A 19,200-nucleotide genomic window follows, 5' to 3' on the forward strand; every position below is an offset into this window, starting at 1 on the left:
CAGTCTCTGCTCTTCAGGGAAAAACACGCTTCTGTTGTTTCTCCACCTCTGATCGTAAGAGGAGACACCTCTCAGCAAGAACTCACTGTTAAAGGAACACTTCAGCATTTTTCACACTGACCTCTGTTTGCATTATCTGTGATGTGTGATCGATTACCACAGACGATAATCTCACCGTGCTTCCCTGAACTTAGAAAAGAGCTGAAAACTAACCAGAAACTCATTTATAATGGAAGTCAATGGGCAGATGCTGAATACGTTGAATATGTTTTGAAATATGTGACAAAACAATGTGAATTTATGGCTACAACTGTTCCTACAGGTGACGGAGTGTCTGAGCAAAACTGTTCTAATGAAGGTTAACCAACTAACACGGTTTAAAAAAAATTCTTTTAGTAAAAGTTACTTTTGTACCAGAATTTTTTAATTTTAGCAGTTTTGGTTACTTTAAACAAATGTGGGCATGTTTGGTATCTGACGTTTGCTTCTTTACTTACAGCACTTTCTTTTACTTTTCTTAAAGGTTTTCCATGATTTAGGCGGAGCCTGTTAAGACTCCGCCCACACCACTATGATGATAATTAAATTCTTCACTGTTCAAAATAGTCTCATCTCTAAAAAAGACAATTGTACAGCTTGTTTGGCTCATTAAAATGTCAACAAAAATATGTTTCACCTGAACGTTTCCTGCAGGTGCCCATTGACTTCTATTATAAGTGAGTCTCGGGTCAGCAGGTTTTCTGGACTTTTCCCAGTTCAGGAAAACGTATTGAAATTATTGTTGGTGGTAATCGATCGTACTCTACAGGCGCAGCAGATAGAGGTCAGGTTCAAAAATGCTGAAGTGTTCCTTTAAGTACATGTACAGAACCACACGCAGTTTTCTGTATGCCATTCTGATGTGTTTGTTTTAGTTGAATCAGCCTTGTTTCATCCAAAAGTGCATTACGGTGCATCGTCCACATGATGGTCACGTCACATCGTCAGATTCACAGCCGAATAACCAAAATCCATAACACGGACTGAACGTCATCAATGCAGAATAACTGTTTTGACATGTGCAGCTCAGTTTGTTAATTATTATTAATTTTCCTCTGGCTCGTGCCTTTGTTGTTCCTCGTTTGGTAGATAACTCAGGCATGTTGTTATTTTTGTTCCATCATGTACAATAAAACAGATTGTTTAGGATTTGAGACGTGTTGGGTGGAGATTGATTGACTGCAGTGCAGTGAGCTGTGGATGAATCTGCTTCAGACCCTCCAGGGCACATCAGAGGAGCATCGCGTCCACAGCATGACAGCAGGGTCCAGATGAGTACGGCCTGCCCAGCTCATGTAGCTGCGCAAATGTAGTCAGTCAGCAAAGACAAGTTCGCTTCTGTAGTTTTAGCGATGCTGCTATGAGGCTAATGCAGCTAACAATAAATGGAAACCTATAGTATTAACAATTAGCATGGTGCTAAATTACCATACTTGAACTGTCACTGTGTGGAGGTGTTCAGTGTCTCTAATAGACTTGATTGTGTGGTTTCTGACTCTGTATGACTCACTGATATCTAGAAACATGGACTGAAGAACATTAGCATAAAGCTAAAAACAGTAGCAGCGTTTATTTCAACAGTCGTTTAATTCATTCATTCTAATCAGGGAGATCAGTGTCAGAGTGTCTGCAGGAAAGTTAATGATAATTCTTTTAAAGTTTATTTTTCCACCTCCGGATGTATCTTAAAGGAGCCCATATGGAAGAAAAATCTGTAAATATGTGCTCATAATAAAAATAAACATGCAGTGCTTCATATGTGATGTGTTAAATATATGTGCTAAATATATTTAACTGCCATTTTTGAATATTTAAATACATGCCAATATATGCAAATATCAGTATATTGAAATATATTCACATATGTACAAGAAAAGTGTAATAATGTCAATTTTTAACATTTATATATATGTAAATATAATACAAACTTGACACATATTGGAAAATATATGTAAATACAGTTACTTTGCAAGTGGAGGCATCAAACTAGCATATATGTCATATATACATAATATATATAATATATACATAATATATATGTCACTGTAATACCCAGCATGCATTATGCAAATACGATATATGTCCACTGGGAATCCCCCCCAAAACTGTGATAAAGAAAGTCTGACTGTTTGCGTAAAGGCTAAAAATACCGATGTGATGTTTGGCTGTCAAACAGTAATGTTAGTGATCTGCATTAGACAGCCAGCAGGAAAAACAAACATTTTAAACATTTTAAAACAGTCTGCTCTTACGCACCCCCCCCCACCCCCCAAAACACTCATAGTTTTGCAAAAGCTCCTCCCACCTTCAGGTGACATCATCAGAAGGGGGGTTACTCATCTGTAAAGAGGATAATCTCGCTCTGGAGAGGCTGCAGCACTGCTGTAAAAGGCATGTAGACATGCTTACAACAGATTTAGTGATGACTGCATGTTTAATTTGAGTTAAAAATAAAGTTTCCCTTTATTTGTGATGATAAACCAAATTTGTATTACCAAAATGTCTGTGTTGTGAAATCTAAGACCACGTAAACTGCAGTTTAAGAGAGTGTAATACTTACTAAGGCATTTCATTTGTAATGTGTCATTTCAAACAAAATCTGGCTTTTTATGCACCGCATACACGATGCTAATGTAAAGAACGTGAACCGATGAAGGAAGTTTGTTCAAGTGTGCTATTCGTTTACTTCTGTTAAACTAAAGTAAGTGGGTCTGGTTTCAGTATACTTTTATGTACTTATCAGAGATATACTAGACAAAATTATACTTAAGTGTACTTGACTTATAGTTACAAGTGTACAGAAAGATGTACTCAAGAAGAGTGTAAGTAAGTATAAAGTAACAGGTGGGTTATAGCAATGTTAATAACAATGTTTTACTATCCGGTGTCAACCAGAGGAAGATGGGTTCCCCTTCTGAGTCTTGGTTCCTCTCAAGGTTTCTTCCTGTTTCCCTAGGGAGTTTTTCCTTGCCACTGTCGCCACTGGCGACGCTCATGGGGGCTCGGACCTGGATTTCCTTTCTTTTTAATGCTCATTTCCTTGTAAAGCTGCTTTGTGACAACACCGGTTGTAAAAAGCGCTATATAAACAAACATTACTTACTTACTTACTTACTTACTTACTTATAGTGGGTATTGCTGTTGCCTCACAGCAAGAAGGGCCTGGGTTTGATTCCCCGGCTGGGCGACCAGGGGCTGTGTGGAGTTTCTGTGTTCTCCCTGTATCTGTGTGGGTTTTCTCCCACAGTCCAAAGACATGCAGTCAGACTGCTGGATATATATGTAATTTTATTTGTGGTATATTTTATAAACTACAAAGTGGGCCAATTTAGTCCCAAGAAGTACTGAAATAGCACACTTACAAGTAAACTACTAGTACATTGATATAAGTATACTTACTACATAAAGTATACTTTGGAAATATACTTAAACTTTACTTAAGTTTACTTAATAAAATCAACTTTAAGTAAACTTTTTTTACTACTACATACTACAGACTTTGGCATCTTCCTGGTGGTCCAGAGGTGCTAAAGCACTGCTTTTTTCATTTATAGTGGAGAAATATCCCTGACAGCAGCAGTGAAGCATGAATTTGGTCCATACGTTTGTCCATTTTGTCCTCCAAGACGAAGACTGATCCTCCCAGCACTTCAATTCTGATCTAAATGTGTTATTGCAGTCAAGTTTGTGTAAACATGTGGGGCAATCAATACAAATCTGCTGCACAACAACCAGCACAACAAACCAGATCTGTGGCTTTGTGCAGTCGATGAGTTGATGAAGGCATTTTTTTAGACAAAACCTGATCCACTGCAGCGCAGCAGGCTGTGAACTTCACCCAGTCGCCGATCTGAAATCCAATCTAGAGAAGAGGAACAGATCTCGGCCACGATCAATATTTTCCATTACACAGCGACCCTGAATATGGAGGCAGTCAACACGGTCAAGTTCAGTCCAGTCCGGCCTGATCCACAGAGTCCATGAGAGAATAAGATCCATACAGGTCATTTCACTGTGGAGGGGGAGCAATACATGACAAAACACCTCTACAACAATGCTAGCACCCCGTAGGGGTTTGTAACAGCATGTTAGCGCTAAGCTAATGCTGGTGCATGTGAAGGTTTTTTGACTGTTCTAGATTAAAAGCTTGTAAAAGACACTTCAGATGTTTTCATCTGAAGCTTGTAACAGTCATTATCATATATCTGAGCTTGTATGTTTCAGTGTTACAGTCACTCTTTCAGTAAAGAGTTCTACATAGAGCTGCCGCCACTGTTTAACATTCCTAACAACTAACCGGGACGCTGCTCTGACTATGGCTCGTATTCACAGTCAGGGACATACCTAGAACTTCCAGAAGGACTACAAAATTGATTGGTTGATTCTTCTGTCACTTCCTAATTATGTTGGTAGTTAATCTACTGTGTGAGGCCTTCAGTGCAGCTCCTGAAGTCCTAACCAATGGGAGAGCAGCTCGGCTGTACCTACCTACTTTTACACAGATGTCTTTACAGTGGTGGTGATCGGAACCAGGGGTCGCCATGACTACAACACCAATATAGACATTTTATTTACTATCCAGAACCACCAGTGAACCTACACGAGTCTTCTGAGTTTATATGGAATGTTGATGATGGAAAATAGTGGAAAATCTGAAATAATCAGTTTTCTTTGGGGACTATTTTGCCTCACAGCGCCCTGCATGTATCCCTCCACCATGAATGGAGTTTAAGTTCTCTAAACTATCATAAAACAGTGTCTCAGTCATCAGGCAGTGAATTCATAACCATTTCATGTAGGAACTTTCTGTGAGGGAGCTTTTAGAGGTGGACATCTGGTTCCTATCACCACCACTGTGAACAGTTCAAATGTCCTGTTTTTTTTTTATCTTTGTTGTTGTTTTAACTGACATGTCCTGCTTGTGCTGAGGGTGTCCACACTACTGTAGTAGTTATTGATCTAGTCCATCGATGGGACGTGATTGTGGACGCTGGTCTGGTTGGTAATGCTGTGTCCTCACTCGGTTACTCGCTGGAGCATCATTTTCTGCTGGCTGCTGTTCCTGTAAAGCCTATCAGAGGATTTACTGGGCTTTTCTGTGCTGTGAACACTTTTTTTATCCTGCCAGCTCAGATTTTATGTTTTTTTTTATTTATTTCTCTCTTTCATCTGCCGCTCCAGCAGCTTTGGCGTTACTGAAATTCTCATGAAGTTTGTGTTCAGATCTTGCATTTTGAAAGTTTGCTCGGCTCCAGCGTCAGTATGAGTGTGGAGATTCCGGCTGGTTTGACCGATCTGCTGAAGGGCTACACGGTGGAGGTCTTGAAGCAGAGGCCGTCTGACCTCCTGGAGTTTGCGGTGCAGTATTTCACCCGCCTGAAGGAGCAGAGAAACGCTGAAGGTAGGGGCTGCACCTCAAGGCCAGCATCTCAATATGAGGGGTAGTTTTTGGATGATTTTAATGTTTGATTTTAAATCTTAACCGTTTTTTAAACCCAGAAAGAAAAGCATCTTATTTAAAGTCAAACTAAAATCAAATTTAATTACTTTGTTAGCTCGTGTCATAATTAGCATGATTTATCATATTATTAGCATATAATATAATATAATAATAATCAAATGTCATGACCTTAGCCCCGCCTCTAAAACATCTGCTTTTTTAAAGATGTCGTCATGCACAAGTGGGTGGGGCAAAATAATATTAACCCAGACAATGAGCATATATCGGTCCGCTGGCTTGATAAGGTGGCACCCCACTGACTGTTTGCCACTGCTGGTTTACCATCGGACCACCCAGATTACTGCCCTGCATAAAAGCGCTAGCTAGTTTTCAATCTCTTCAAACAGATTTTAAATGCACAGAGACTTTTATTTTGGAAAATAAACTAAGACAAATATTACTAATACCTGAGAGAGAAAAAAAGTAATGACTAGACCTGATATAACATGATTTTAAGGAAAGTGTTGTTGCTGATGCTGAGCTGGATTAAAATTATTGACTAATTTACAGAGTTTAACTAAAGAAAGGAAGGAAGGAAAAATAAGTAAACTGGACTGAGAGTAAAAAATGAGTGATGAGTGGAATTTTGTCTAATAGTCTGCCTAAACACTGGTGGGCCACCCAGAAAACGCTAAGCAAAACACCAGTGGACCACCAGCTTTGCCATCAGTGGACCAACAGTGGCCCACTATCCTCCTGCAATCAGGGCGATGATACAGTTTCCCTCACTTATCATGGAGAGGAAAAGCTCAGAGACCCTGGCAGTTTCACTCATAAATATGTCACATTACAGAAGAAGCATGAATTATGATTTCACTTTTACTTTAAGAAAACAAAAAGCGTGGGAGTGGGTGGGAAACCAGCCCACTGCAGGCGGGAACGGGACAAAGCACGCATGAAGAGAAATCCCGCAAATTAATAAACAGCCTAAATAAAGTAGAAGGATCACTAAATAATGTACAAGCAATATAAAATGATAACAGGAAACAGTTAACATGAATTAAGTCTTTCTAAAGAGCTGTGAAGCAGCTGATCACATCAACAACAGGCAGATTCTCTTATCTTACAGAGACAGATGAGTCTTCAGTCCGACGACCACAGCTGCCCAGCAAAACACCAACAATAACCGCTCTGTGGTTTAATTCCTGCTTTGTGTTTCGATGGTGAATAAGTGGCGTTTGAAGTTACTCACAGTGAGCCTGATGACCACGACTGCTGTGTTGCAGCAGAGTATAACATGTTCGTGAACAGACTGTGTGGAGCATTAGTTGTCAGTTCACCTTGATGGAGCTGTGCGGGCGGGAGCGGGACAAATGATTCTGATTTTCTGCAGGAGTGGGATGAAATCTTGCAGGAGTGGGTGGGAGTAGGACTGAAAAAACAGTCCCACGCAGACCTCTACCACAGAGATTGGTATCTCCTCATGTTCTGACATGGTTTTGCTCCAATTCAGGGCCCTTTTTAGTTTATATCACTCCGTTTATATCACAATACCTACATTTAGAGTCAGTTATTCATTCAGCCTAATGAGAAACTGTAGAACAGACTCAGTTTATATCACAATACCTACATTTAGAGTCGGTTATTCATTCAGCCTAATGAGAAACTGTAGGACAGACTCAGTTTATATCACAATACCTACATTTAGAGTATATAAACTGTAAAAATGTCTGTTCTACAGTTTCTCATTAGGTTAAATTTGAGTAGCTAAACTAGAAGACATTTGTGAGGAAGTCTGGATCAACTGTATGAAGTACAAGCTGAGGAATAAAACATTGTTATCATTTTTATCAAAAGTACCTCAAACGAGCGTTATCGATATCGAAAACTGTTCAAATATGATAAATCAATAATTATCATTATCACTCCATCATACAGCAGAGGGGAACCGCCGCAATGCTGAGATCAGCTGCCGCAACACCAGCAGGTCTCCAGTTCAGAGAGGAGTGGCCTTTGATAAAGACACAACACCCACAGAGTCCAGTGAGGAAGAGGAGGACGAGGAGGACGAGGAAGACGAGGAAGATGATGACTTCCCAGACGATTTCACATTCAAACGTAGGTCAAAAGTGCCTTTAACAGCTTTTACTCCTCTGGGAAGGCTTTACACCTAATGTTAAACATTGCTGTGAGGATTTGATTGAGCATTAGTGAGGTCAGGTACTGATGTTGGATGGTCAGTTCTGGACACTCCAACTCATCCCAAATGGAGCTTCATCACTCCAGAGAACACAGCTCCACTGCTCCACAGCCCAATGGTGAGGGGTTTTATACCCCTCTAGCCCACACTTAGCATTGGGCCTCGAGACCTTAGGCTCATGTGCAGCTGCTCCAGAGCTCCATTCTATTGGTCGGTGCTTTTATATGGAGATTATACAAGCTGTGTGATTGGCAGCAATGGGTGCAGCTTAAAGATCCTACATTTTTCAGTAGTTTATTTTTCTTAATGAGGACCATTAACAACACTTGTGTCTGTTTATGTACCAAAATAAGTCAAAATTGATTTTTACTTGATGATTTTCCAACCTTTCATATCCCGCAGAATTAAACAGGCGGTTTTTGTTACTGGGCCTTTAAGGCTGTCCAAAAAAAACATGTATCTCCATTTTTTGTCTATTTTTATTAGTTTTATTTTTTACATTATTTGAGCATGACATTTATTTCATTTACATTATTTGGACGTTTCATGATGAAAATGCTCTAAAATCACTCAGAATTAAAATACTTTATATTATCTTGCATTCAAAGTTACAAATATTTTGCCTTCTCAATTAAAGTTACTTTTTTGGGGGGATACGTTTGTCTTTTGCCAGTGAGGATATGTAAATGAGCTCTGTTCTGATTGGCTGTGCCTCATTAAAAAAGCAGTCTGGGCACTCCTGAAACACTCCTTATAACTTCAGTGTGAGTGGGCGGAGCTAAACTGCTATAGACTGAATAGACACATATATGTAAATGTGTTGGTTTTTTGTGACATCACAGAACAGTGAATTCAAAACGGGCTGTTTTTGCAGTTTAGTTTCCATATATGGCCTGTATGGAGTGGGGAGTATGTTTTAGCTTCAGCAGTGTTTACATACAACATCACACTCTTATTTTGAAAAAGTGAGAAAATTTCAGTTTTTCCATGATAAGAGTCCTTTAAAGTAGCTAAAGTCACTCGTTAGAAGGACTGAGATCACCATCAAGAGGAACAATGAACTCATCATGTGAACTCATCCTCTTTCTCTCTCTCTCTCTCTCTCTCTCTCTCTCTCTCCCCCTCTCCTCAGCGCCGCCTCCCACTAAATCCAACCGCAGAGTATCAGGTGGGTGTTAATGGCTGTTTGATTGGCTTCCAGTGTTGAATAAAGTGCCTCTGTGTGTTTAGAGGGTCAGTTAGTGCTTTGGAGCTGCTTCAGTAACACTGACCCACAACTGTGCGCAGATTTCCTGATCGTTACATCATTATTGTGATCCTGATTTCCCATCTAACACTGCTTCCTTTTTGGTAGTGTTTTTCAGAGGGCGCCCATGAGCGAGTCCTCAGTGAAGGGAGTGAATGGAGCTAAACGGTTAAAAACGAAAAGTTAAAATAGTTTCTAATCACTGAACCAGAACTTTCCTTTAATTTGAGAAAGTAGAAGGATGGATTTCACAAAACAGCAAAGAAATCTCACCTGTATGTTTCCTTTTTATACAGTAAACAGGTTTTGGGCAGCAGGACGCTAACATTACTGCTACTGAGTGCGGATTGGTTGGCGAGCGGAGCAGCTCATTGGCTGTTCGAGCTCACAGACGTCATGAACGTACATGAGGCGCTGTTTTAAACTCCTATAACTCGAGTTTAAAAGCTCTTAAAAATATATCAGCGGTGTTAAAATGTTTTATGTTCAGGAAATGAATGTATTCTTTATTTTCCACCCGCTAGTTAGTCTCCCCCAATCACACGATACTATCAACGCTAGGAGGGTGAAGGCTAACACAGGCTTCCTCCGAGACCTGTGAAGCTCCACCGCTTCTTTTCGAGCTGCCGCTCACGCAACGTCACTGGACAGCCGAACGCGTCAGCTAACAGACGCCTGCACTGACCAGCATCGCGTTAAGTGATGGGGGGGTCAGGGGGCCATCCTACTCACCCAGAGAGAGCGAGGCCAGTTGTGCTCTCTTGGACTCCCGGCTACGGACGGCTGTAGCATCACCAGGGATCAAACTCATGATCTCCTGATGATACGGCCAACGCTTAGACGGTTGCGCCACTCAGGAGCGAACGTTTTCTTTAACAGTAAAAATGTTTAGGCGTTTATAAGCTATGATTTTGCTCAAATGCTTCATATTAATCCGCTCATTTTGGACTCGCTCAGGAGCGCCCTCTAGTGTTTGAGAAACCTGGAGGACATTTCAAGGTGGGAATTCTTTTCTCTACAAGTTCTCTGAGGGAGAGAGCCCTGAACGTGTTTCGAGAAGGAGGCCTGGCGACCTCTTATACAGCAGTGCGTCCCCGTGTGGTCAATTCTGGACCTGCGCATAATAAAGCCTGCACATAAAAAGAGAAAAAACAAAGCAACAGACACACGTTACGGATATTACGACCATCATTTCATACTGACTTCTCATTTATATAATTACCTCAAAGGGCATTAGCTTTGGGGCTTTCCACTTTTGTTTTTTATGTTTTATGCTTATGTTTTATGTTTATATTCTGATTGTAATGTGTGTGATGGCTTGGGTACAGTGTTGTGTATTTTAATCATCATATTAATTGATTTATCCATCCAGTGTGTGCAGAGGCGTATAACCCAGATGACGATGAGGATGACGACTCTGAGCCGAAGGTTGTCCACCCCAAAACTGACCAGCAGCGCTCCAGACTTCAGGAGGCCTGCAAAGACATATTACTGTTCAAAACTCTGGAAAAGGTAACACACACACCCTCAGTGCTGTTTCAGTGAGCATGTTACTGGATTAAAAACATTCATTTCATTAGAGCTTTAGGGGGGAACTGGTGCCCCCCTGTGGACCCAACTGGTTTGTCAGTCTGTCTCTGCAAACCCTGAGTAAATTTCCTGTTTAGGTAACAAATAAAGTACAGTACTGTCATGATATTCAGATATTCTCTGCAGTTTTAACTCTCTCGAGGAAACAGTGTGAAGTTTATCACTCCTCTCTCTCAGGAACAGTTCGCAGAGGTTTTAGACGCCATGTTTGAGGTGCTGGTGAAGCCACAAGAGCACATCATCGACCAAGGAGACGACGGAGATAATTTCTATGTCATTGAGAGGTTTGTTTCAGTTCATCATCATATATAGCATGTTTTATGTATAATCTATCTATCTATCTATCTATCTATCTATGTATCTGTCTGTCTGTCTGTCTGTCTGTCTGTATGTCTCTTTGTATCTATCTATCTATCTATCTGTGTGGCTGTCTGTCTTTAAGAGATGCCTCTGTACTCTCTCTCTCTCTCTCTCTCTCTCTCTCTCTCTCTCTCTCTCTCTCTCTCTCTCTTTGTCTCTCTCTCTCTCTTTGTCTCTCTCTCTCTCTCTGTCTCTCTCTCTCTGTCTCTTACTCTGTTCTGTCTCTCTCTCTTTCTCTCTCTTTGTCTCTTACTCTGTCTCTCTCTGTTTCTCTCTGTCTCTCTCTCTCTCTGTCTCTCGCTCTCTTTGTCCCTTACTCTCTCTCTCTCTCTCTCTCTCTCTCTCTCTCTCTCTCTCTCTCTCTCTTTGTCTCTCTCTCTCTCTCTCTCTCTCTCTCTCTCTCTCTCTCTCTCTCTCTCTCTCTCTCTCTGTCAGGGGTGTGTATGATATCGTGGTGAAGATGAAGGATGGAGTGAGCCGCTGTGTGGGGAAGTATGATAATAAAGGCAGTTTTGGGGAGCTGGCGCTGATGTATAACACTCCACGAGCGGCCACTATCATCGCCACCCAGTCGGGGGCGCTGTGGGCTCTGGTAACTTAACCTACACGCTAAAATACTTTATGTACATTTTAGCTTTAAGAGGACCTGTATAAAATATACCTGTAAACTCATGTTGAATGTGTGTGTGTGTGTGTGTGTGTGTGTGTGTGTGTGTAGGACAGAGCAACGTTCCACAGACTCATCGTGAAAAATAACGCCAAGAAAAGGAAAATGTACGAGGCCTTCATCGAGTGTGTTCCCCTGCTGAAGTCCCTCGAGGTGTGTGTGTGTGTGTGTGTGTATCAGGTCTGTGCCACGTTGTGGGGACGCTTCTTTATACGCTCATCTTGTGGGGACCAGAAGTCGGGACCCACAATGTAAATCATTAGATTTTAAAGTGGCGTGTATGATAAACAGGTCAGTCAGGTGACTTGCTTGTATGATTTTATGAACTTCTACAGAGTAATAATGTGTTATTGGGTCAGTTCTTGGGTCAAAATAGCATGTCTGAAAAAAAAATGGCTTGTAAGTATTATTATTATTATTATTATTATTGTTTTATTATTATTATTACTATAAAGAAAATAGGCTCAGTGTTTCTTTTATTTTGTCCATTGCCTGTATCAGTCATTTCTGGTCTCAAATTTGCTCTCATGTTCTCTCTTAAATTATTATTATTATTATTATTATTATTATATTGAATTCACACTCTCCTGTTCTCTGTAGTTGTCTGAGCGGATGAAGATTGTTGACGTTTTAGGAGCGAGAGCTTACAAAGATGGAGAGCAGATCATTAAACAGGTTCATTGATATTTAATAACTGATATTTAATAAGAGTATTTATGCTGTACACAGTGTAAATGAGGATTCCTCTTTTCGTCACCAGGGCGACGAGGCCGACTGCTTCTACGTAGTGGAGTCTGGAGTGGTGAAGATTCTGATCAAGAGCAAAGTGAATACCCAGCATCCCACTTACATCTGTCTGCTTAATCACTTTCAACCTTTTAGTAGCTTAAAATCACAAACAGCAAATTTACAGTGGAGTTTTAAAACTTATTAATCTTATAGTCCAGTTTTTTAACTTAGTCACAAATTCAGAAACTACAAATGTAATATAAAATAATACCATAATGATACCAACACAACAGAATGACATTAAACCCAAAAAAGAGAATTAGGAACTAAATGGACAACAATGGAACTGAGTTTACTCACTAATATACTTCAAAATATGCAGTGGTGGTGATAGGAACCAGGGGTCGCCATGACTACAACACAAATATAGACATTTTATTTACTATCCAGAACCACCAGTGAACCTACACGAGTCTTCTGAGTTTATATGGAATGTTGATGATGGAAAATAGTGGAAAATCTGACATAATACGTTTTCTTTGGGGACTATTTTGCCTCACAGCGCCCTGCATGTATCCCTCCACCATGAATGGAGTTTAAGTTCTCTAAACTATCCTAAAACAGTGTCTCAGACATCAGGCAGTGAATTCATAACCATTTCATGTAGGAACTTTCTGTGAGGGAGCTTTTAGAGGTGGACGTCTGGTTCCTATCACCACCACTGTGAACAGTTCTGACTCGGTAAGTTTATCTAGAACAGAGCGTTTCACACCAAACCACTCTGAATGACTCTGTTTACATCGGTTGTCTGTGTGTTTCTCTTCAGACTAAAGCAGGTCAGAGGGGTAATGAGGAGGTGGAGGTCGCCCGCTGCAGCAGGGGGCAGTATTTCGGAGAGCTGGCGCTGGTCACTAATAAACCGAGAGCTGCGTCTGTCTATGCTGTGGGAGAGACCAAGTGTTTAGGTTAGAATGTGTGAATTTCTTTACTGCATATCCTTCAGCTACGAGGCTAATGTAGCTAACCAGTAATGGAAGCTTATACCCCAACAGTTAGCATGGTGCTAAATGCAGGCCTATATCATCACAGACTCACTTCCAACTGTGTGGAGCTGATGAAGTCTATTAGAGATGACTTAATATGTGATTTCTAAACATGAACATGGACTAAAGTACGGACAAAATTCAGGCTTCAAGATAGTAGTACTGTTTTTAGTTGTGAATAATTTTAACATGAACCTAGCACCATGCTAATTTTTGTATAAGCAAAAAACTTATAGTGATGAGAATTTCTGCTCTGTATCTTCCGGGTTTCTCAAACACTAGAGGGCGCTCCTGAGCGAGTCCAAAATGAATGGGTTAATATGAAGCATTTCAGTAAAATCATAGTTTATAAATGATTAAACATTTTTAATGTAAAAGAATACAATCATTTCCTGAACACAGAGCAGCATAAAACATTTTAACACTGCTGTTATATTTTTAAGAGCTTTTAAACTCAAGTTATAGGAGTTTTAAACAGCGCCTCATGTACGTTCATGATATCAGTGAGCGCGAACAGCCAATGAGCTGCTCCGCTCGCCAACCAATCAGCACTCAGTAGCAGTAATGTTAACCAGTCAGCGCTCAGTAGCAGCAATACTAACCGGTCAGCACTGAGTAGCAGTGATGTTAACCAATCAGCACTCAGTAGCAGTAATGCTAACCAATCAGCGCTCAGTAGCAGTAATGCTAACCAATCAGCACTCAGTAGCAGTAATGTTAACCAGTCAGCACTCAGTAGCAGTAATGCTAACCAATCAGCACTCAGTAGCAGTAATGTTAACCAATCAGCACTCAGTAGCAGTAATGTTAGCGTCCTGCTGCCCAAAACCCGTTTGCTGTAGAACAAAGAAAACATACAGGTGAGTTTTCTTTGCTGTTTTAGTGAAATTCATCCTTCTACTTTCTAAAATTAAAGGAAAGTTCTGGGCGAGAGATTAGAAACTATTTTAACTATTAGCCTTTTGTCGTTTTTCAGTTTTTTACATAATTTCAAAATGCCTGTTGGCCTTTACATTGTATGTAAATTTCATGTAGAATAGAAACGGCTCAAAATGACTTGGAAAAAATTCTGGTTCCATTGACTTACATTAAAAGTAAAGTAGGTTTTTTTTCTTCTCCTGTAAAATTACCATTTTGGAAATGCGAGGTTTTCTTCATTTTTGTCTTATATGAAGCCTCCTGTATTTCGAGTGTTGCTCATCCTGAAGCGTCTCTCTTTCTGTTCCAGTGATTGATGTCCAGGCGTTTGAGCGCTTGCTGGGCCCGTGTAAAGAGATCATGAAGAGAAACATCGCTTCGTACGAGGAGCAGCTGGTGGCGCTGTTCGGATCCAGCGACGATCTAAAACACTGAAGGACACCTGAGGGCTGCTTCGTTAAGCAGGATGTGAGAGTTAGCTGGATAACTTAAACCCAAAGTGAGGACTGTCCAGTAGGAAATTCTCCTTAGTTCTTCTTCTATGGACGGTTCTGATTTGGAGCTAAATTTATGTGGCTAACTGAGAAATCCTGCTTCATATAACATCCACCAGGAGCTGCACCTTTGGACACACAGCCATGCTGTGCTTCTCCAATCTAGCATTCAGTTACAATGCATAGAGAAATGGCTCCATCAATGCTAATGTTGCTAACAATGAAAGAAAGTGAATATCCACTGATTAGCCTTATTCAGATGATGCTACCTAGTGGCTACTCCTTCTGTTCATTGTTACCCAGATAGCAGACAGTTTTGGGCCGATTCTGGCTTCCCTGTGTGAGTGTTGGTTGACTATGGGGTAGATGTTAGGCATGTGGGCCAGAATAGGGTCAGATCCTGGGCAGCTTCATACTGTTTTGGCTCATGTGTCCATTTGTGGGACAGTTCTGGCGTGAATATTGTGAACCAACAGTGTAGTTGGGCCAGATTGGGACCAGATTTGGGCCATATCCTTCAGTTCTACTCACTTTACAGAGTGTGGACCAGATCTGGGCCGAGGACCCAGTCGTATACTGGGCCAGAACAAACCAAGGACGTGGCCCACAAGTGAGCCAGACACATTTTGCTAACTGGGTAGAAACATCACATGTATGGTTGAAACTTCTTTAATATACAGCGAATAATAAGTTCATAATAATAGTTCAACCACACATGCTTATGTTGCTAACAATGAACGGAAGCTAGTAGCCACTAGTGAGCATGACATCATCTGAATAATGCTAATTGGTGGCTATTTAATTTCATACATTGTTAGCAACATTAGCATTGTTGACTGAGCCATTCCTCTAAGCATTGAAACTGAATCAAAATATAATTATAACAGGACAAATTAGCATCTGTGGAGAACACAGGTAGCTACGCTGGCACAACAGGATTTTGTATGAATCCAGAAGTATTTGAGATATATTTAACCAAGATATTGGAAGAACTGAAAGCTTTAAATGATTTTGCGATGAAATATGAAAAATATTCAGTTATCATACTGCTAAATATTCAGAGTTTGACAAACTAGATGCTCCCTATTGTTGTTGTTGTTGATATTAGCGAGCCTGTATGCTATTAAAGGTGGTGTGGTTCAGCCCAGGTTGATTAACTCACTACTAACAGGACTTTTTTGTCATATAAACTCAAACATGCTTCAGCCACACTTTTTGTTTTTTAGTGACGAAAGCTTTATATATTGCCTTTATTTGACCGCTGTGAAGCTAATTTCCGCTAGCGCCTCTTAGGGGATTGCTTACGTTAGCGCAACGCTAACAGTGCTGTACTGTAATGTTTCATCATTCATAAGATTTCATGTTAACTAGAGTCTCTGAGCTTCTGTTCATTGTTAAGCAATATTGCTGTTACGTTAGCAACAAGCTAATGTGCAGTGTATATAACTCTACCTGTTCTTTTCATCTCAGCTCTACCTCTAGCTGCTTTTGAAAGCTGGAAACTTAAACCTCATATATATTTGGGTACTTTTAGGCAGTAAGTCTCAAACATAACATGATTTTACCCCCAAACTGCACTGCCACTGTTTTGGTTCAGTCTGTTTGTATTTACTGCTTAGTTTACACTGACTGAATGCAAATTATCCACCTGGAAGCAGCCAAACTGTATTTTTAACTAACATTCTGATTTGGTCTGTTGAAGCCAAAGGGCTACGAAAGTCCAGAGAGGCCATAAGGTAGTTATAATTTTCTGGATTGTTATCTTCAGATAATGAGTTCATTATCTTGTTATCTGGAAATCACAATTTAGTTATTTTGAGATAACTAGATAATTATCTAGTGTGTTTAATGATATTCTGCAGTATGTATTGTGCTTAAATACTGATAACTGTGTGCAATTAGCATGTTGTTAAAACTGGGATAATTTCATATTTATTTCTTTTGTGAGAAACGCTCATACCGTCCCATCCCTAATGCAGACTTTAAGTGGTCGTGAAATAGATGTGTCTCCAAGATGGAGCTCCAAGACCTGTTCCAGCACCTGATTATGAGCTTGTTCACCTCAAATGTTCATCATGACTACATTTACAGCAGAATCTGTAACTAAGTGACGTGCTAAGTGAATCTTAAATCTGTGTCCTATCCAACATTGATGAAACCTAAAACCCTGCAGACCCCAAAGTAGCTAATTTACGACAGCACGCAAACTTTTTAACCCTCTACTGCAGGCATTGTGAGAGCAAATAAAAAAAAATTCAATTCACTTTTCTTGCATAAAGTAGTCCTTGATTTATTTGTTCAGACCCGTTTATTAAATTACATATATAACACACATTAAAAATAATAACAATAATGTGTACAGGGGTCCTTTTGGAGTATGTTGCCTTGAGGCAACATTGTGCGACAATGGGAAGAAATGATTTAGAGCCATATTCCCTGAAGTGGTGAGACCTGGCTTGTGATCAGCTAAATCCATTCCACTGTCGCACAATGTTGCTTCTAGGCAACAAACATATTTCTGCAAAATCTCAAGACAAAAAAATTGATACTCAATGTTTAAAAATTAGTTTGACCAAGCACATGCTTTTTATTGACATACTCAAACTCTTCCCGTTATTGTTAACCTATTGTTAACCCTATCGTTGTCTTCAAGTACACTATATTGCCAAAAGTATTCACTCATCCATCCAAATCATTGAATTCAGGTGTTCCAATCACTTCCATGGCCACAGGTCTATAAAACCAAGCACCTAGGCCTGCAGACTGCTCCTACAGACATTAGTGAAAGAATGGGTCGCTCTCAGGAGCTCAGTGAGTTCCAGCGTGGTACCATGCTAGGATGCCACCTGTGCAACAAGTCCAATCGTGAAATTTCCTCACTACTAAATACTCCACAGTCAACCGTCAGTGGTATCATAACAAAGTGGAAGCGATTGGGAACGACACCAACTCAGCCACGAAGTGGTCGGCCACGTAAAATGACAGAGCGGGGTCAGCGGATGCTGAGGCGCATAGTGCGCAGAAGTCGTCAACTTTCTGCAGAGTCAATCGCTACAGACCTCCAAACTTCATGTGGCCTTCAGATCAGCTCAAGAACAGCGTAGAAGCTTCATGGAATGGGTTTCCATGGCCGAGCAGCTGCATCCAAGCCTTACATCACCAAACGCAATGCAAAGCGTCGAATGCAGTGGTGTAAAGCACCGCCACTGGACTCTAGAGCAGTGGAGACGTGTTCTCTGGAGTGACAAATCACACTTCTCTGTCTGGCAATCCGATGGACGAGTCTGGGTTTGACGGTTGCCAGGAGAACGGTACTTGTCTGACTGCATTGTGCCGAGTGTAAAGTGTGGTGGAGGGGGATTATGGTGTGGGGTTGTTTTTCAGGAGTTGGGCTCGGCCCCTTAGTTCCAGTGAAAGGAGCTCTTAATGCTTCAGCACCAAGAGATTTTGGACAATTTCATGCTCCCAACTTTGTGGGAACAGTTTGGGGACGGCCCCTTCCTGTTCCAGCATGACTGCGCACCAGTGCACAAAGCAAGGTCCATAAAGACACGGATGAGCGAGTTTGGTGTGGAAGAACTTGAGTCCTGACCTCAACCCGATGGAACACCTTTGGGATGAATTAGAGCGGAGACTGTGAGCCAGGCCTTCTCGTCCAACATCAGTGTCTGACCTCACAAATGCACTTCTGGAAGAATGGTCAGAAATTCCCATAAACACTCCTAAACCTTGTGGAAAGCCTTCCCAGAAGAGTTGAAGCTGTTATAGCTGCAAAGGGTGGGCCGACATCATATTAAACCCTATGGATTAAGAATGGGACATCACTAAAGTTCATATGCGTGTGAAGGCAGACGAGCCAATCCTTTTGGCGATATAGTGTGTGTGTAATGTTACTGTAAAGTTTGTTGCCCTGAGGCAACACTGTGCAATAGAGGGTTAGACAGAAGTAAATAAGGTTGTAGAGAATGTTTTGTATTCGTTTTTTACAGGGGAAAGTAGCACAGCGTTAGAATTACAAATAATAACGGAAGTTTTCCAAAAAATGCATTCAACAAAAATTTACACAGAAGCCTCAACACTAAGGCCCAGTCCCATTTCAGCCCCCGCCCCTACCACTTAGCCCTTAGACCTCTTTTTTGCGCGTTCATGTCTAGGGGTAGGGTGTCCCAATTCTTGTTGAGATAGAGGGGTAGGGTGAAGTGTTAGGGCTACATGGCCCTCCAAACGGAGGTTTTTCAGATACTCCAAACAGAGTGTTGTGAGAAAAAATGAAAAACTGGCAAGATGGCTGAACAAGATACCAAAGAAACCCACAAATGTGATTATTTTCTCCATTAAAAATTACGATAATCACTGTATTATCTTAGTTTAATGTTGTTTCAGTGTATTATGGTTGTTTTCTTCATAACAAGCATAAAAAACGCAAATAGCATGCTAATGTCCCGGTAGCTAGCTAGCTAACTTTCCCGTTCCA

The 19,200-nt window shown here is 40.8% G+C and overlaps 2 protein-coding genes across 5 annotated transcripts in view; both read left to right on the forward strand.

Annotated features, from left to right (window-relative positions):
• Positions 1-1,193, forward strand: part of slc25a20 (solute carrier family 25 member 20) — a 14,502-nt gene extending 13,309 nt beyond the window's left edge. For both annotated transcript variants that reach the window (XM_036559202.1, XM_036559203.1), the window contains exon 10: positions 1-1,193. This exon is cut by the window's left edge and continues 1,002 nt beyond it. The gene's annotated coding sequence lies outside the window, so the exon portion shown is untranslated.
• Positions 1,194-5,301: 4,108 nt separating this feature from the next.
• prkar2ab (protein kinase, cAMP-dependent, regulatory, type II, alpha, B) lies at positions 5,302-14,667 on the forward strand. 3 transcript variants are annotated; one of them, XM_036559201.1, is made up of 12 exons: positions 5,302-5,480; positions 7,467-7,522; positions 7,556-7,597; positions 8,812-8,847; positions 10,298-10,437; positions 10,693-10,799; positions 11,311-11,467; positions 11,594-11,695; positions 12,143-12,217; positions 12,303-12,368; positions 13,098-13,236; positions 14,543-14,667. In XM_036559201.1, the coding sequence occupies exons 1-12, from the start codon at positions 5,302-5,304 to the stop codon at positions 14,665-14,667; spliced, it is 1,224 nt and encodes a 407-aa protein (XP_036415094.1). The 3 variants fall into 3 exon arrangements, with proteins under 3 accessions (XP_036415094.1, XP_036415093.1, XP_036415092.1); XM_036559200.1 differs by having other exon boundaries at positions 5,302-5,459; positions 7,467-7,597; XM_036559199.1 differs by having other exon boundaries at positions 5,302-5,440; positions 7,421-7,597.
• The last annotated feature ends 4,533 nt before the right edge of the window (positions 14,668-19,200 follow it).

The sequence above is a fragment of the Colossoma macropomum genome, unplaced genomic scaffold, assembly GCF_904425465.1.
Source record: "Colossoma macropomum unplaced genomic scaffold, Colossoma_macropomum, whole genome shotgun sequence".
In the NCBI taxonomy this organism is placed as follows: domain Eukaryota; kingdom Metazoa; phylum Chordata; class Actinopteri; order Characiformes; family Serrasalmidae; genus Colossoma; species Colossoma macropomum.